The sequence below is a fragment of the Gadus macrocephalus genome, chromosome 4 (assembly GCF_031168955.1).
Source record: "Gadus macrocephalus chromosome 4, ASM3116895v1".
Lineage (NCBI taxonomy): Eukaryota > Metazoa > Chordata > Actinopteri > Gadiformes > Gadidae > Gadus > Gadus macrocephalus.
In genome coordinates, this window is record NC_082385.1 from 11,394,485 (window position 1) to 11,411,543 (window position 17,059).

The 17,059-nt window shown below is 41.3% G+C and overlaps 5 protein-coding genes across 7 annotated transcripts; 3 read left to right on the top strand and 2 right to left on the bottom strand.

Annotated features, from left to right (window-relative positions):
* Positions 1–851: 851 nt before the first annotated feature.
* tmem119b (transmembrane protein 119b) lies at positions 852–3,534 on the top strand. Of its 2 annotated transcripts, none has more exons than XM_060050189.1 (2): positions 852–1,065; positions 2,261–3,534. In XM_060050189.1, exon 2 carries the CDS (start codon positions 2,267–2,269, stop codon positions 3,122–3,124), a length of 858 nt encoding a protein of 285 aa, XP_059906172.1. In that variant the 5' UTR covers positions 852–1,065; positions 2,261–2,266; the 3' UTR covers positions 3,125–3,534. The 2 variants fall into 2 exon arrangements, with proteins under 2 accessions (XP_059906172.1, XP_059906171.1); XM_060050188.1 differs by having other exon boundaries at positions 853–1,069.
* A 284-nt stretch (positions 3,535–3,818) lies between these two features.
* On the top strand, positions 3,819–6,375 carry LOC132456034 (chemerin-like receptor 1). Its single transcript, XM_060050186.1, has one exon. The coding sequence runs from the start codon at positions 4,409–4,411 to the stop codon at positions 5,441–5,443; it is 1,035 nt and encodes a 344-aa protein (XP_059906169.1). The 5' UTR covers positions 3,819–4,408; the 3' UTR covers positions 5,444–6,375.
* LOC132456036 (iron-sulfur cluster assembly scaffold protein IscU-like) lies at positions 6,122–8,559 on the bottom strand. The gene is made up of 5 exons (XM_060050190.1): positions 8,336–8,559; positions 7,365–7,478; positions 7,065–7,175; positions 6,756–6,834; positions 6,122–6,659 (listed from the first exon to the last, which is right to left on the bottom strand). The coding sequence occupies exons 1-5, from the start codon at positions 8,435–8,437 to the stop codon at positions 6,568–6,570; spliced, it is 498 nt and encodes a 165-aa protein (XP_059906173.1). The 5' UTR covers positions 8,438–8,559; the 3' UTR covers positions 6,122–6,567.
* Positions 8,560–9,799: 1,240 nt separating this feature from the next.
* Positions 9,800–14,291, top strand: rnf185 (ring finger protein 185). Its single transcript, XM_060050193.1, has 6 exons — positions 9,800–10,443; positions 10,763–10,781; positions 10,883–10,995; positions 11,102–11,156; positions 12,500–12,617; positions 12,755–14,291. The coding sequence occupies exons 1-6, from the start codon at positions 10,268–10,270 to the stop codon at positions 12,850–12,852; spliced, it is 579 nt and encodes a 192-aa protein (XP_059906176.1). The 5' UTR covers positions 9,800–10,267; the 3' UTR covers positions 12,853–14,291.
* A 164-nt stretch (positions 14,292–14,455) lies between these two features.
* Positions 14,456–16,108, bottom strand: LOC132456037 (uncharacterized). Of its 2 annotated transcripts, none has more exons than XM_060050192.1 (2): positions 15,984–16,108; positions 14,456–15,092 (listed from the first exon to the last, which is right to left on the bottom strand). In XM_060050192.1, the coding sequence occupies exon 2, from the start codon at positions 15,061–15,063 to the stop codon at positions 14,467–14,469; it is 597 nt and encodes a 198-aa protein (XP_059906175.1). In that variant the 5' UTR covers positions 15,064–15,092; positions 15,984–16,108; the 3' UTR covers positions 14,456–14,466. The 2 variants fall into 2 exon arrangements, with proteins under 2 accessions (XP_059906175.1, XP_059906174.1); XM_060050191.1 differs by having other exon boundaries at positions 15,874–16,085.
* Positions 16,109–17,059: the final 951 nt, after the last annotated feature.

A 17,059-nucleotide genomic window follows, 5' to 3' on the forward strand; every position in this document is an offset into this window, starting at 1 on the left:
GTCTGTCTCTCCCTCTCAAAAGCAGGTATGTTCTAAGTCATACGCAAGTCCAGAGATATAGGAGGAAATGTAAAAACGAGCCGGTCTCTATCGCAGAAGCCAAAACAAACCCCTATTGTGAGAATTACCAGAGCAGGGGGGTCTAGGAGGTAGAGCGGGTTGGCTGGTAACCTGAAGGTTGTTGGTTCAATCCCCGGCTCCTAACTGAGTGTCGAGGTGTCCTTGAGCAAGGCACCTAACCCTAACTGCTCCCGACGAGCTGGCTGTCGCCTTGCATGGTTGACTCCGCCGTCGGTGTGTGAATGTGTGCGTGAATGGTGAATGTGAGGCAATATTGTAAAGCGCTTTGGATGGCCATTGGTTAGAAAAGCGCTATATAAATGCAGTCCATTTACATTCATACATTTTAGAACATTGTCTGTGACTATTTGTGCAATCTCACAATAATTTGAGTCATCCATGATGTAGTGGAAAATGATGGTGGAACATATTGCACTTCTATTACAACTATTTGTTCATTTAGAGGGTGATCTCATCCACAGCAACTATTCTGTCACATTTTAAGAATTAGTACCACGTATATATTTCCTATGTCTAGAGTCCCATTGTCATTTTTGCTCAGTCTTCTGTCTTGTATTTATTTTCTCTGGCCCTCCCAAAGTTCAGTGCCTGGGGCAGCAGGGGCAGAACCCCCCCCCCCCACACACACAGCATACTCTCACCTCCTCCATAACGGGAACAATCTGTCGGCCCACCGGCCTTCAGCCAGTCCCTCCACTCCCTGAGAACCACAAGGCAGCCGGCCAGGGGGAGGGGGGAGGAGAGGCCTGCGAGCAGAGGGGGGAGGAGAGGCCTGCGAGCAGAGGGGGAAGGAGGGATCTGTAACTCATCGACGGCTTCTCCTCCAGGATCCAGATGCAGACTCCCCTGTGAAACCCGAAGCTGTGCGCCACTGCTGCAGCAGGCAGACATCTTTTGTGTGTGCGAGTGTGTGAATGGTTCTCAAAGACGCTTTGCATTATACCCACTCCTTCTTCGCCGTAGCAGGGAGCAGGCTCTCTTTTGGTGGGTGAGTACGCTTTACTTTTTAAACTGTGTTATAGTTTGTCTATTTCCCTCCATTGTATTGGCTCATGTGTTCAAAGCCCAGTGTGTGTGTTTGTTGGTGGTCTGCGCTGGAGGTCTTGATGGCACCTCAGAGGATGGCTAAGAAGCGAGTCAGACTCTAGGGTGGCGGGACTGGGTCCGGAGGCTGCAAGGTTCAGGCATGTGGCCCCAGGGTGGAGGAGAGACTTCCGGGCTTAATCCCATGGTTTTACATGACTGGTGGACCGCAACGTAGGACAAAGAATATAGAAAAAAGTGGGGAAGTTCTATATGTTTACTTTTTCTTCTTGTATTTTCGTTACTTTATTCATTTACAACCCGCTAATATGATTTGATGTTGCAATAACCAAAATAAATGTGGGACAATGATTAAATTATTTTACATGGGGAAGTGGTGCAGTGTTCAATTATTTTACACTGCACCTTCACTGTGGTGCAGACCTGCTCATCTCTGTTTTGTAATGCCTGCGTGTGTGTGAGTGTGGTTTCTCTGCGTAGAGGAGGGGTTCAGCAAGGCCCGGTGTGAATGGGGAACTTTTGTAGGCGCAGGATGCTTTGCATGAGTTGGTCCAGTCCAGCCGGCCTGATGAGTGTTGAGTTGCACCTCAGGAAGCAGCTTGCAGACAGATGGAGTCCAAAAGGGCCGATGATGACTGAGGGTTCAAAGTCTATAGTCAGACCGGGCTGTGGTGACTACAGTGGTGGGAGGGGTTCTGATGACCAGATGTTGCATCGCTGAAGATCCTATAGGTTAACTGTCGACTATCATTATTTTTTTTCCCCTACTTTATCTAGAAGTTGCAAGAAGCAGCATGAATAGTTGGGGGTTGCCTTAAATTCGTTCGAGAAAAATATGACACCATTTTATGTGGAATCTGCCCTAAAATGACGTCTCCTCAATATGCGTACAGATCGCACGTTTTTACAATTTCAAAATGCGTGCAGTACATACGCCAGATGCCAATTTCGCGTGCATATGATACACGTTGCCTCCATTAATGTTGCATTCACTGTGATAGTAAACTTCGTCGTCAATAAATGCAGAAAAATACTATCCGCTAAATGGGCTCTACATTATATACAGTATACTTTTTTTTTAAATGTTATTCCCGCTGTAAAGCCTTTAGTGATGCTATCACCTTCTTGTTTACAGAGCCTGATGATGCATCCGATGGCTCCACACGGGATCGGCCTGTCTTTAGCGCTGTGGTCCGGCAGCAGTTTGGCCTCACCATTCCCTCTACAGATCCTAGCGGAGGGGAGCGCCACAGAAGAAGAGACCGGCGCCTCGGCCCCGGGTCCTACACAGCTGACCACCAGAAGCAGCACGCTCCTCGACTACCAAACTACGCCCACCGGTGACCTGACGGATGGGGCGGCTACCGCTCTGGATCAGGTCGTTAAATTCCTCCACAGGAACCTGATCTATATCGTCGCTGGAGCCTCGGTCGCCCTCCTTATGCTCCTCATCGTGTGCATCGCGGTCACCTTGAAGCGGAAATTGAGGATCAATGCGTACTACCCGTGCTCTTTCCCCGCAAAGATGTACGTGGAGCAGAGGGACAAGGAAGGAGGGGTGAAACGCTTCGACCAGGTGCCAGAGAAGGCCCCTAGATGGCAGCAGAGTGTGCCTGTAGACTCCGGTCAGCGGCTCCAGCAGGACATCATGAGGGCGGTCAAGGGTCTCCGGACACCCACCAAAAAAGCTACCCAGGGAGGAGAAGCCGCGCAAGCGGACTCCCCTATCGAAACAACGGATGGTGAACGCTTGGTAGAAAAGGCAACGGAAGAAGCCGAGACGAAATGGCACTCGCAAACTGAAGCCAGCAATGAAGAGTCGCGCGAACAGGGGATATCTCTGAAACAGACTGGTCAACCGGATGTTGATCCGGAGGACTCGCCTCATTCTGGGGCTGATCCCTCACCTGTCCAGCCAGACCACAGACCTGAATCACCGCTCATTCAATGTGACTCTCCTAAAATCCAATTGATCAATGGGGAGAAAACTTCATTTTAATGATGTCCTGCATCAATCCATCAGCGTCAAAGCACGTGTTTTCCCGATCAGGAGCCTTTATTTTATGATGTGAAAATACTAAATGTGTTCATATTGTTGAGTAGCCTACGCTTTTTTTTCAGGTTTTGCTAGTGAATTAAATCAATTATTGCTCTTTTTTTTCTATGGGGTCACCGCACGTCAGTGGCTTTCCATAAACCGACGTTATGTGGGTGAGCCTCCCACAGTTGCACCGTCACGCCCAGGGGCGTAGCCAGGATTTTATTACTACGACGACACAGAATTGTATTTTTCTAAAGATTGCTTTTGTATACACTCGCCAAATATAAAGATGTGTTTAAATGTATTATTCATGTGAAAGAGACCAGACTGCAGAATCTTTGAATAAATAAATTCCTATAGTCAAACAATGAATTCCATTTAAAAAATATAGAATTTTCGGCAAATGTGACCAGTACCCAAATGAGTAAGCCTTTCAATACAACTTTTTAATATTATATTAAGTCTTGGCATTTGTCTAAAAATATATATAATTGGTATTGCCATAATATTTTGTCTGTTCATTTTGTACTTTATTTGTGTCTATGATGTGTGTAACATAAATAAGCAAACATACAGCTCACTCAATGTAAGTCAAGTTCACTTAATTACAGTGTAATTAAATGAAACATCTAAACAACACAACAATACGTATTTACAAGAAATCTTGAGAACAAGATGTGAGCCTGTTCACGTGGTAAATGGGTTGGATTGGTTCGCTAGGTGAATAAACCCGAAAATGAATCTTAATGAAATTGAAATAGAATGCAGCCTTTTCTGGCTGGTTTCTCCATATTGCCTAGTTTAAAGCATATTAAGTCCTTAACTCATGGTTTATTTAGTAAATATTAGGTAGTAAAAAATTATTAAAATTCTGTGTAATATTCCAATCCAATCCCCTTCTTCTCGTCCCAGTGATACAATTGTTTTCTTTCATACAGTTCTTTCAGAATCTTTAGAATGGTGAGTCTCTGTTCAAATTGTTAGACTGCATAAAGGCCTCATTTAAGCTGTTTGAAATAACCCTTATACTCTGACATCAGAGACAACCAATTTCCCCAAATTACTTCAACCTAGGGGAACTTAAGGGATAGAAATTGCTGTTTCATGAAAGATACCTGAAGGAACTGAAACTACATCCAGGAAACTGACTCGTACGCCACATGCACTTGCGAAACCAACCCTCAAGACCATATTTAGACGGAGTGAGCTCTTATTTTGAACAAGACTTAGTTGGAGGACAAAATGGAAGGATTGGAGGACTATGTCGACTACTTGGATTACACTCCAGGCAATGAAACTGCAGAGCCTTCAGGAACTTTAGGAGACAACACATCCTTTTGGAAATACAGTAGTTTGATAATCAACATCCTCATTGCCCTGGTCGGCCTCAGTGGAAATTCTGTGGTCATTTGGATTTCGGGCTGGAAAATGAAAAGATCTGTTAATACTACCTTCTATCTCAGCCTGGCCATTTCAGATTTCTTGTTCTGTGCCTGTCTGCCGATGGAGATATTCTATGTGATGACCTCGAATTGGCCCTTTGGACTGGCGTTATGTAAGCTCACCTCCTCTGCACTGTTTTTCAACATGTTCAGCAGCGTCTTTGTACTGATGCTGATCAGCATTGACCGCTGTGTGATAGCAATGTTTCCAGCGTGGTCCCAGAACCACAGGACAATCAAGATGGCATCCAGTGTACTAGTCATCACATGGATCCTTTCTGCTACCATGACTTTGCCTTCACTGCTCCACAGAAACACCAGAGTCCTCGGTAATGTCACACAGTGCTATGTCCATTCTGGGTCCATCGCTGCAGGCAAAGCAGTGGTGCTGACCCGATTCATCTTCGGATTCCTCATTCCTTTTGTGATCATTGTAAGCTGCAGCATCATCTTGTGTATAAAGCTTAGAAGATTAACCATCAAAACCACTAAGCCCTATAAGGTCATGGTCATACTCATCTTGACCTTTTTCATCTGTTGGATTCCCTTTCATATATTTGTTCTTCTTGAATTAAACATACATAAGCACAACGTGTATGTAGTCGAAACAGGATTGGTTGTGGCAGTAACTTTAGCTGCGGCGAATAGCCTGATCAATCCATTTTTGTACGTGTTTATTGGTAAGGAATTTAAACAAACCCTTAGGAAATCTATAATAGGGAGGATGGAGTATGCGATGGACGAGGACGGTCGGACAGCAAGTATTATCCAAGGATTCAAGTCAATGGCTAATGACGGACAGATTTCAAAAGTGTTTGTTCACAATGTTCTTTGAGTTTGTCAGAATTTTAGTTAGAAAATGCATTTGTTCATTTTTGTTCATTTTAGTACACATGTTACAATTGTGAATTATATCAGCTCTCCCATAACCGTCCCAAACTTTGCATTAGTATGAAAGACAGCCATGAGCTTGTGGATAAACACAATACTCAAACAAATATAGATCAAATTTTTTTTTCTTGATTTTAAATAACCAAGTTGAATGATGAATCCAACTATTTCAGCTATATTTTCTATGAGGGAGCATTGGGTCCTACTATATTTGATGTTCATTCAAGTTTACGTCTGGGAAAAACGGAATCGGTATATTTTCCTTACGAGGGCTTTTGTATGCATACAACAATAATAAACTATATTCATAAACGTGTTTGAATGTATGATAGATTCATGTATAAGAGACCAAACAGAAGAATCTTAAACTTAATATAGAAAAAAACAATGTTTGCAATTTGAAAGTTATGTGGTAGATACATTGCGTTATAATTTCTTGTCCACTTCCTCGTGTTGGGTCAATGCAACATTTGTCAGCTTTTATTTTGTAAAAGTGACCCGTACCGAAATTCAAATGAGTTAGCCTTTTAATAATACTTTTCAACTTTGATCAAATCTTCATCTAAATATATTCATAGGAATAATCCATTTGCTCTTAAAGTAGGCAAGATACACAAGAATATAAATGTTGCTTATTTTATTGAACATTGAATTTGCCATAGAGCTAGATACGACAATGCAGGGAGGGAGGAAGGAAGTATTTCAGGCGTGATCGTTTTACTCTTCAGCTCTTTTTAACACCTTCAACATTGCATCACCAATTAAAAGCAAAACTATATTTCAAATGTTTGCTAGTTCTTCGTTCTCGACATCCAACCGCCTTTTTCAAGTAAGGCTTGACTTTTTAACCATTAACCCCATCTGTGTTTACATTGTGCGTTTTACGTGACAGGCTAAAGATTACGGATGGTAGGAATGCCACAAAGAACTTGAATAACTCTTGACGCTGGTATACTTTGAAAGGTAACTACTCCCTATAATGTTGTGTTCTAGTGCAAAAAGGAGGCAGGACTGCTATGGTTCCCTTGGTGAGTAGAAGGGGTGTCCGGGGAAGGGGGGGAAATCTACTTAGTTAGTGGCCTCTGCTGCCACCTGCTGGTTTGGTTCTTGCTTGAGACGGTAGTCAGCCAGGGCAGCCCTTATGGCATCTTCTGCCAGCACTGAGGAGGATTACGAAAGGAGATGGACAGCATAAGATGGTAGAATATGCGATGGCAGAGGTAGACAACATGGAAGAGAGGGACAGGAATACTTACTAGAGCAGTGCAGTTTCACCGGGGGAAGGCTGAGCTCTTTGGCAATATCTGTGTTCTTTATCATCGACGCATCAGCAAGCTAAGCAATGACAAAAGCATGAATATACATTCTATAAACGCTGTATATCGTTTTGTTATTTATTGTAACTATTAACATTGAAAAATATGTAATTGATGTATGTAATATCAAATTATAAACTAGGAAATTACGTAAAAATAAACTAAACAATCTAGTTATAGTGAATGACAAATACTGATGACCAAAAATCAACCCAATAACATGTTCAGTGCAGTCCCATATTTACTTACAGACTTGCCCTTCACCCACTCTGTGACCAGAGAGCTTGATGCAATAGCAGAGCCACAGCCAAAGGTCTTGAATTTGGCGTCCACAATCTTCCCATGATCATCAACCTCAATCTGTCACAGAGATCCAGGTTAACAAACCATAACAAACAAATACTTCACCAGGAAAATGTAGAGGTTTTGTTGAATCATAGTCCATATTTTTTTACAAACTCTTCTGTACTAACAAATGGTTATTTATCAAATGTCTTTGTAAAACGGTTAGTCTCTATGAATAAAGGAAAATGGGATTTTGCCGTATACCTGAAGTTTCATCACATCTCCACAAGCTGGGGCACCCACCAAACCTGTCCCCACATTCTTGGATTTCTTGTCCAAAGATCCGACATTTCTTGGGTTCTCGTAATGGTCCACCACCTTTATCAGTGATGGGGAGGGTTTAGTTTCAGTATATAGCACACGTATTAAACCTCAACATAAACCGTCTTATAAAGTAAAATAAAGTCTAGTTTCAAGATAATAAAACGCATACATATTTATGGGCAATGGGCATAGATCCAAATAATACAGCACCAGGTTACGTTGTAGCCTTGGCATGCAACAACATTACATAAGGTAAATAAAATAAAGAAAGATAGGGCTCCATTGTCTAGAGCACTCCCCACATCCTCTCCCCTCCAGTAAAATCTCCCCAATTTTTCTGCCAAGTCATAATGACAACGAGGTTTCATATTTTAGAATATAAATACTTTCTAGACTTAAAAAATACACATTACAACCTATAACAGCTTACTTAGCCGAGATAACACATGAAAACGTGAGACACTAGAACCTAGTAATTTATCGATGCACATTTGAATGTAGATCTAATAGTTGTACAATTAAGTCCAGTCATTATTTAAAATGTTTGCAGAAAACGGAAACTGCTATTTAACTTAATATGTCCCCTGACGCACTAAACAATACATTTATTACCTACGCAACATTGATTAACATACAGACTAATCTGATTAGATCAACAGCTTCAAGCTACATCAATTTATAGGGTGACCCTCTCTAAGGCAGAGAGGCTTAGGTTTATATTTATTATTAACCATGTAAAAAGCTTGTTCCAAAGGGCAGAGTCTTGTTTCCTATCGTGTTGGTACGCATGCAGCCAAACAAACCAACTAGTTCCAGCTAACAACATTTCAACCATTCCTATGACAGCCCATTTGTACTACTAGACTGGACCGGCTGTTACAAAATACGCCATGCCTCAAAGGAAACGTTACCTTCTCGTGGTAGAAGCACTGGGCTCTGAACTCGGGGGCTGAAAGCGTCCTGTTGAGTAACATCAGTGGGCTGATGCACTTCTTGGCGAGGACACCCGCCATGTTCTTTAGGTTAATGACGCACTAAGAAAAACACTGGGACGATGCGTGGATTCGACTGGCTCGATCGGCTTCTAGTACTAGTATCTGCACCGGTCATGCGCTCAGCCTACTCAACGACACGGGGAATGAGGGGAGGGGCTTATTTTTTTGAAGGTTACGGGAAACCCCTAGGGGTACTTTAGGGTACTACATGGGACAATGTAAAAAAATAAAATAAAAAAAATAATTATATATAATTTTCTTTTCTTATATATATATATATATATATATATATATTAGGCCCTTATGTAAACGGAAACAATTCTAAAATGTCCCCAGATTGACATCAGTGCAATTTGTGTACGACCACGATAACTTTTAGTATTTTTTATTTCTGTGATCCTTATACCATCTAACAAAGACAACTGCTAATTCTTTAGGAGTAACTCGAATTCCATATTCGACCTTGGGTGCCTTGGGTGTCTTGAAAGGCGCCTCTAAATGAAATGTATTATTATTATTATTATTATTATTATTATTATTATTATATTAACTGAGATATTCTGTACACGTTTATAAAAAGTCTGCATACATTTAGGAACTGTGTCACCGATAATATGTCATTTTCAACCGAGCTACCAATAAACAATGTTATATTTTTGACAATGTTGTTATTGTTATGATTCCAATAAACATGTTTATAAATAATTAACCAGGCAAATAACGCTAGTTAATGATAGTTAACAACAAGTTGTTAGTTAATAACTTTTCTTTATGTAGTATTGGAAGTAGGCTTCCAAAACTCGAATTCATTTAGACCCTCTTGGCATTATGTCAACGCCCGGCCCCTTTGTTTAAATAATGGGGTTTATTTCTCATGCAACATTTGAACGTTTATGTTAATCTGTGTGACTATGGCTTGGGCAACATCGAAGACTATTGCAGTAGGCCTATATAGGCTACTATTCGTGAGAACCCTTCACAAACTCTGTCCTTGGACATTATTATACATGATCGGCTCGGTGGCGTACATACGTGATGGCGTACATACGTGATGCGTTCCATGATGCGTTCAAGTTCAAACACAATTTATAAACCACGGCATTGATATAGATGCCAGTATCTACTGGAAGACAATAACAATTTTTTTTGGTCAGAGCTCTTATGTAAGACATGCTTTCTTTTGCATATAGTTACGTCATTATGACTTTCATTGATTCATATTTCATGGTAACTTCTGACATAATCGGATTCCAAGCAATGCTTGCAAATACCAGTACATTGAGATCTAGAAACCAATCCTGAGAAAAATATTATTATTATATTTCCGTGTAAAATAACTATCTCGAATATTCACCCAAACTGGTATGGGTAATTTACACAATCGGTCCGCTGGTACGTGAACGCAGCACTGCTATCTCCGTGGCGATGCAGCGGAACTGTGATGCAATCTGTCGCAAGGATTTAAGTTTATGTCCATAACATTGATCAATGGTTATGTTTGAGGTGTCGCTTCGCGTTATACAGACGCTTGGATTTCAGGGAGATACGTTTGCTTTTTTATCAGCCAAACGGCAATTTTAACACCTTGGTTTTCTCACTTTAGCTTCTGTTAGCACGCTAGCAACCACCAATAATTGGTATATTTTGTATCTTACTCCACGTTAGCGAAGTTTATGTTAACAGTGACACCCTTACATTAGGCCCATGTGGAGGAACACCACAATTTTAACTTCTGCGTTTCTGTCAGGCAATTAGCACCAGTATAGGTCCGAGTCGTTCTGACATGTTTTAAAGGTCTGGGGACAGATCACAACATCCCCACATACGTGTACCTGGACCTTGGATCTCATGGCGACTGCTGCCCCACCACCTCCCGGCGCCGCTCCCTCCGAGGCGCCGAACCCGAGCACCAGCGGGGCCAGCGTGAATAATGACAGTGGAAGCCAGGACAGCACTTTCGAGTGTAATATTTGCCTTGACACGTCTAAAGATGCAGTGATCAGCCTCTGTGGGCATCTTTTCTGGTAGGCGTACAGTTACTTTATTATTGTCACCTATGCCTTTCACTGATGTAAACACAGTATTAGTGCACACTTTAAGAACAGTACCCATGCGATACTTCCATACCGGTGTACGTTATAGGCCTGAAGCCAACTATAATGATTCTGCCAAGTATCAAATTACTGTCAGAATGTGAGCTGTGTCACCTTCTGAAACCGACAACAGACATAGGCGGTGCTATTGTAATGATTTATTCCTGAAATGTGACGTTTCAAGATTGTGTTGTTTGGAATTTCATTTTAATTTTTCTCTTTCCCCAATCCTTCTCATCTCTTCAATTAGTTGGCCATGCTTGCATCAGGTAAGCTGGTGTATGTTGTGATTATGAAGATCGGTTTTCTAGCAGAAAACTGTCCGAACCAATTCTCCTAATATATTCTAACATCTGCTGTACTTGTTTAGTGGTTGGAGACCAGGCCAAACAGACAAGTTTGTCCAGTGTGCAAAGCTGGAATCAGCAGAGACAAAGTAATCCCCTTGTATGGGCGAGGAAGCACTGCCCAGCAGGACCCGAGGTGGGTAGAGTTCACCTGGTTAAGGCTTTCTCATATCTTCAGTTGCAGTCACGTCACGTTGATGTTCCCGTGGGCCCCCCCTCATCCAAATGTTCTTCTGTTGTAGGGAACGAACACCTCCGCGACCACAAGGACAGAGGCCAGAGCCTGAAAACCGTGGCGTAAGTTTACCTACGATGAAGTATAAACCCTATCATTACACACACTTTTTCAAATACATTCATAAAACTGAAGGTTCCGGTCCTTGATTCTGATTGTCTCAAAGCTGCCGTAAAACTCTAAACACACGCCTGTGCCAACATATCTATTCATTATTAGTGTTATTGCGCCACCCAAAGTATGCTTACCTGTGTGTGGTTTGAAACCATGTTCCGTTATTGAGGAAAAATAATTGGGATTCTTAATAAATGATCAAATTTTATGTTTCTTTTTGTTTATGTAGTGGAATCTTACTTGGTAGATAGATACCGCCTTAGTAACCTGCACTTGTACCAACTTTCACTATTTGAAGCCAAAGAAATAACGTATAACGTATAATATTTTATATATAGATATACAGAACCAGGCGTCCCTCGAGCAGCTAACTATCTTGTCGATTCTGAGATCATGGCAGAAAGAAACATGACAGCAGGGGCTTCTATCTGACATTTTTGTTGCTGCTGATGTTCCTACTGAACCCTGACCCTGTCCCCATACCACCCCTGCTGTTCCTGTGCCCGGACCGTGCGTACCCCTATGCGGAAGACTAAAAATCCCTGACCTTGTGGACTGTACACATAGCAAGCGCTAAGATTGCGCATTGGTCCAGGAAAAACCAAATGGATGCATGTTTTGAAGAGAGATTATATGAAGAGATCCCCTGTTACCCACATTTATATAATTCATCAAACAATATTCATTAGTGAACTCCTGGCGAGAACGCTTTGGAGAGAGGAAAAATGCATTTTTCTTTCCTAATGCGCATGCAGCCTCTCCTCGGTTACTGGCATTTGACAACCAACCCCACGTTGCACTACCCTAACCAACTGGCATGGAGTTAGGGTCGGGAAACGCACATGGGTTGGACGCAAGACCAACACAGACCCTAAATTTTAGTATGAATGGGACCTCCCCCCCCCACTAGCTGCTGTGGAATCACTGTGAACCATGGCCTCTCATGGCTTATTGCTTAAATATATACAGCATGTATATTTCAACCATCTAATTGCTTGCCCAGTTTTTTCATTTCATTCACTTAATTTATGATGAAACTGCTTGGCCGCATTGGATAAGGCACTTGCTGCCGTGTTAAGTGACGTTTAATTCATTAGCAAAAGAAATGCCTTTCCCTTTGGGACCTATTAGATCCTGCTGAGGTGCTAAAGCCTGCCATGAGAGTAACGGCAAATAGCATTGGCTATTGCATCACATCTCTACTTGTTAACCATGAGAACAGTGAACATGTTGATGGAAAATAAAATGATGACCCTAATGTTGATGTTAACGTTGAATCACTGTTTTGTAGGGTTTTCAGGGTTTTGGATTTGGAGATGGAGGCTTTCAGATGTCGTTTGGGATCGGTGCCTTCCCGTTTGGTATTTTCGCCACTGCTTTTAACATTAACGACGGCAGACCCCCACCAGGTAGTTGGGTTTTTCATAATAATCCAAATTATGTTGTATACGTATTATTAAAAGTGTTTTGTACCCCAAATTAGGTTTATTGCACAATAATCAAATAGGTTTAATGTAACATTTCAACGTGTTATTCTACCCTATAGCAGCCCCAGGGACACCACAACACACGGATGAGCAGTTTCTGTCGAGACTTTTCCTCTTTGTAGCGCTGGTGATTATGTTTTGGCTGCTCATTGCCTAATGGACTGCATACCAAATACACATCATTGTGTTGGACAAACAGAAAAAGCAAGATCCACTGGAAGGAAAAAAACATACCATGCATTGTGTGGATTTCAATTTATGAATGGGGTCACCGTATTGAATACTTTCCTGTGAAAAGGGTGCAATATGTTGCTTGTCTAACCACTACCTGAAACTGTAGATTATTTGGCTGCTCATTGTTTAGAATTTAGTTGAGTTTTCTCAACGTGCCTCAGTCCAGATTGATTTTGACTTTTGCATTTCAATGAACTGTGGAATCAATTTCTCAACGAATGTGAGGTAATAAAACGAAACAGGACAGATAAGAGGAAGCCAATTCTGTAAATTAATTTTATTGTAAAACAAACATTTAACAATTTGCACTAAAGAGTTTTCTGTTGAGTCTTATAAATTGATACAGAAGAACCTCAACTTAATGTAGACTCAACATAATCACAAACAACCTTTAACTGCCAAATTGAAGGAAATTAGTCTATTAATATCTATTGTCGGACTGTAAACCGCCAGACTGTAAACCAGAGGATATTTGTTCATGTTTCAGGTTTTACTTGAGTAAAACACGACTGTATAACAATGGCTGATAACTAGGTCAGAACATAAAATCGAAATAAAAACTCCTTGGTATATCAGTCGACGTATTTCTTTTAACAGAGGCCTACTTTCCATGTTTTGTCTGATCTGGTAAAAGAGAAGTGCTACTTACCCTAATGGATGAGAAAAAATGTAATCTAAGGGAAAGAGTTGGGCAGAGGAAAATTGTTACATTGACTGTTTTTATTATACCAATTTAAAAACTAGAAAGCAGATCTGGAATATGGTATGTATTATTAAAAATCTTGATATAACAACATAGCTAAACAGTAGTCATTTAGCCATGTGATATACTTGAAATATTTATTCAAGTATTCGCTTTTTTAACTCTGCAGCTATCCTCTTGATCAACACCTATTTAAAATATAAATGTTCTGATAGCTCGAATCTGTATTAACTGTATTTAAAGATGGGACAAATAAAGGATATCGGAGCCATTCACATATGCCTCAAACACATTTTAATATAGCAATACGATTTGGATTTCTATAAAAATATGGACTTTAAATCACAACCTTTGTTAGCAAAATGTAAACTATTGGGGTTTGGTTTTCCAAAAAAAAGGCCCACTGATTAATGATAAGCATATAAGCCTACATAGTCACTTATTTAGTTGATTAAAAAAACAAAAATGTAAGATGGGTTAATGAAAACTAATTGTAACAGTATGTTTTAACAGTATTCGATGTGATGTCGCTTTAACAGTCACTGAACTTTAAAGTAATACAGTTGGAAGATAGTTGAACATTTTGAAAAGATGCTTGAAAATGAATGTCTGAATCTGTCAAAAGCAATGTGCTCTGAATAAAAATGAAGTAAATATGCGATTTGTGCATGTGAAGTTTTGTTGAATCCTGAAACCAATTGCAACCATTGCGCCTAGTTTAATATGAGATGAGTTGGGATTTCTAATAATCATCTTACTAAATCAACAACAGGCCAAAATAAACACATTCTTTGAGATAACTCAAAGATCACATCCCACTGTCCTCATTTCATTTTATTTTATTGATTCTCTCTTTGGAGCAGGCTCTGGTAGGCTGAATTCAGCCTCATACAGGATCTGCTGGATCTTCATTTTAGTCTCGCATCTTTTTTGAGGAGCAAGGCGCTTCAAGGTGGGAACAAAGCTGAGCAGAAACAGTTCGTCCTCGTCCTGTGTCCTGCCCACTGACTTTTTTGAAGGTGCCACGCCATCAGCAGAGCCTAATGTTTCTTTCGCCAAGTCCTTCCTCTTTTTCCCAGTAGCGCCAAGCGTCCCCCACTGGTTGTTCTGTGACTCAGGTGAAGAGGACGGGGTCGCAAACGCTGCCTGGGACTGGGACTCTGGCTGGGTCGCGGGGGCCTTTGCGATGGCGCGGGTCCTCCTCGTTGGGGCAGGGGACATGGGGCTGTCTGCGGCCAGGGTGTCCAGGTCAGGAGGGGAGTGGTCTTCCCCGTTGTTGTTGATGAAGTTCTCTGATATGCCGTTTCTTGTGCCGGTAAAAGGGGCAAGGAAGTTGAGCCGCTGTCTGTATTTCCATCGACTGGGAACCAGCTCCCCTTGCTGCTTGCTCTTGAGCTCCGTTCGAACCTCCTTTAAATAACGGTCTCTCATATTCTTCCATCTTCTTTTGCATTCTTCAGCTGGGAGGGTCAGAAGCAAAACCATATTATCATCAAAGACAAACTTTGTGATTTGCCTTAAGGTAATTTAATGGTAAACAGGAAAGCTTTAGTAGATGGTCAGGTCTGTGAATATTATGACTATTATCTATGGATATGTGAATATCGTACAATCCAAGAATTTGTTATACTAGTTGCTACTTCTCCATGTATGCTTAGACAACCGTATCAAGTAGGACACTATGGCATCCATCCTTTCTCAAATCATAATACTAATGTCCTGAGCAAGTAGGCCTACATGATTACTGATTACATGCGCCTCGTTGGGGACATGTGGGCCTCAAGTTTCATCAAAAAGTAACCAGAACTAACATCGTTTAGTCACTTTGACAAACTAAAATGATCAGCAGGGTTCCCGTACGACTAATATGCGATAATATTGAACGAAAACTATTGTTAAACGTTTGACACTTCTTAGATTACAAAGCCAGGAGAGCGGCGTGCTGCTTCACACGCGGACCGCCGCGCGGTAGAACCGGAATATCCGTGTTGGCGGAGCGCGGCCTACCGCGCGGAGCCGCCTTGCTACCGCTAGCACGGCATGCGCGTACCATCCACCGCTTTGCTGCTCGGACAGATAAATCGACCACCAGGCAACATGAAAATCTAAGCCAATGAATAGACTCAAAGCGCCAACTTAAGCGCCTGTTTTCTAAATTAGTTATATTATCTCTTGCACTCTAGAATTTGGCTAGGCAAAATAACAACTAATAGTTACTTTAAGAGACACTTAAACACTCACATGGGACCCCCATTAGGGTGCTGATGCTTCTCCAGGCATTTATTCGAGTTTCTGTGCAGCGGTAAGTCGGTAAAGTTACGTTATAGAGCTCGGGGAAATTAAATACAGACATTATCAACTTATCGTCCATTTTGCCGTCCTGCCGTCTGCCGTGTTGTTGTGGCTGTGCCGTGCTGCGCGCGCGCGGAAGCGGTAATCTTCTCCCGCCTTTTCCGCCCAGTTTCTGCCCAGCTGCACGTTATCGCGAGCGCAAGCTGCCGCTCGCAGCAGTTCGCATTTGAGTCGGATAGGGGCGCAACACGGGTTCGCCATTCATAAACACAGCTATTTGCATTCATGTCCTGTTGCTTCCAATATCATTTTCATTATTTGCAGGCTTCCTTTTTACAAAAATTGTCTTATAAATTGTCATTACCAAGACATTGGTTCGGTTTCAAGAAGCATAATGTGTATTGTTTGAGTGAAGACTTTTCAGGCAGCTCTTGTGTACCTGGTTGCAACAACTTTTCGTTTCTACATTCCCAATCCAACATAGGCCAGGGGAATATATATAAATATGATTATATGATATGATATATGTGTTATCTCCCTGTTTTATTTGTCCTAAATACACGAGAATGATTTATTTGTCAACCAACAACCAAAGACTAATATAGATTTTTGCCATTTGTTAAATGCAATGTATGATCATACATGTGAAATAAAGTATATTACTATACCGACCAACAAGCAAAGACTAAAATAGAATTTGCCATTTGTTTAATGCAACATATACATGAAGCCCAACCTCACACAGACAACCCCAAACATTATTTTTTTAAAGTATAATTTAACATCCCACACTTTGAATGGCCCCTGATGTGGTTTCAAGGATGTATTGTTGGCACCAACTAATGCACTGACAACAACAAAACAAGCCTTTATCATATTAATCCCCCTGTAATGAATTCTGCACCGTTTGACCCGAAGTGGATGTGCTACAATTCGCTCTATTGAGAATCACAATAAACTACAGATAGTGATCTCAAATTCTCAGCAAACTATACATCAACAATCTGCTCGCTATTAAACCCAACAGAAAAGGATGGGGCAGTGGTGTTTATTGTTATCTGTTCTCCGGCCCTTATAAGAGGAGCTTAGGACAGATTGTGAAAATCCATTAATACTCCAGAAGAAGAGGAAGAAA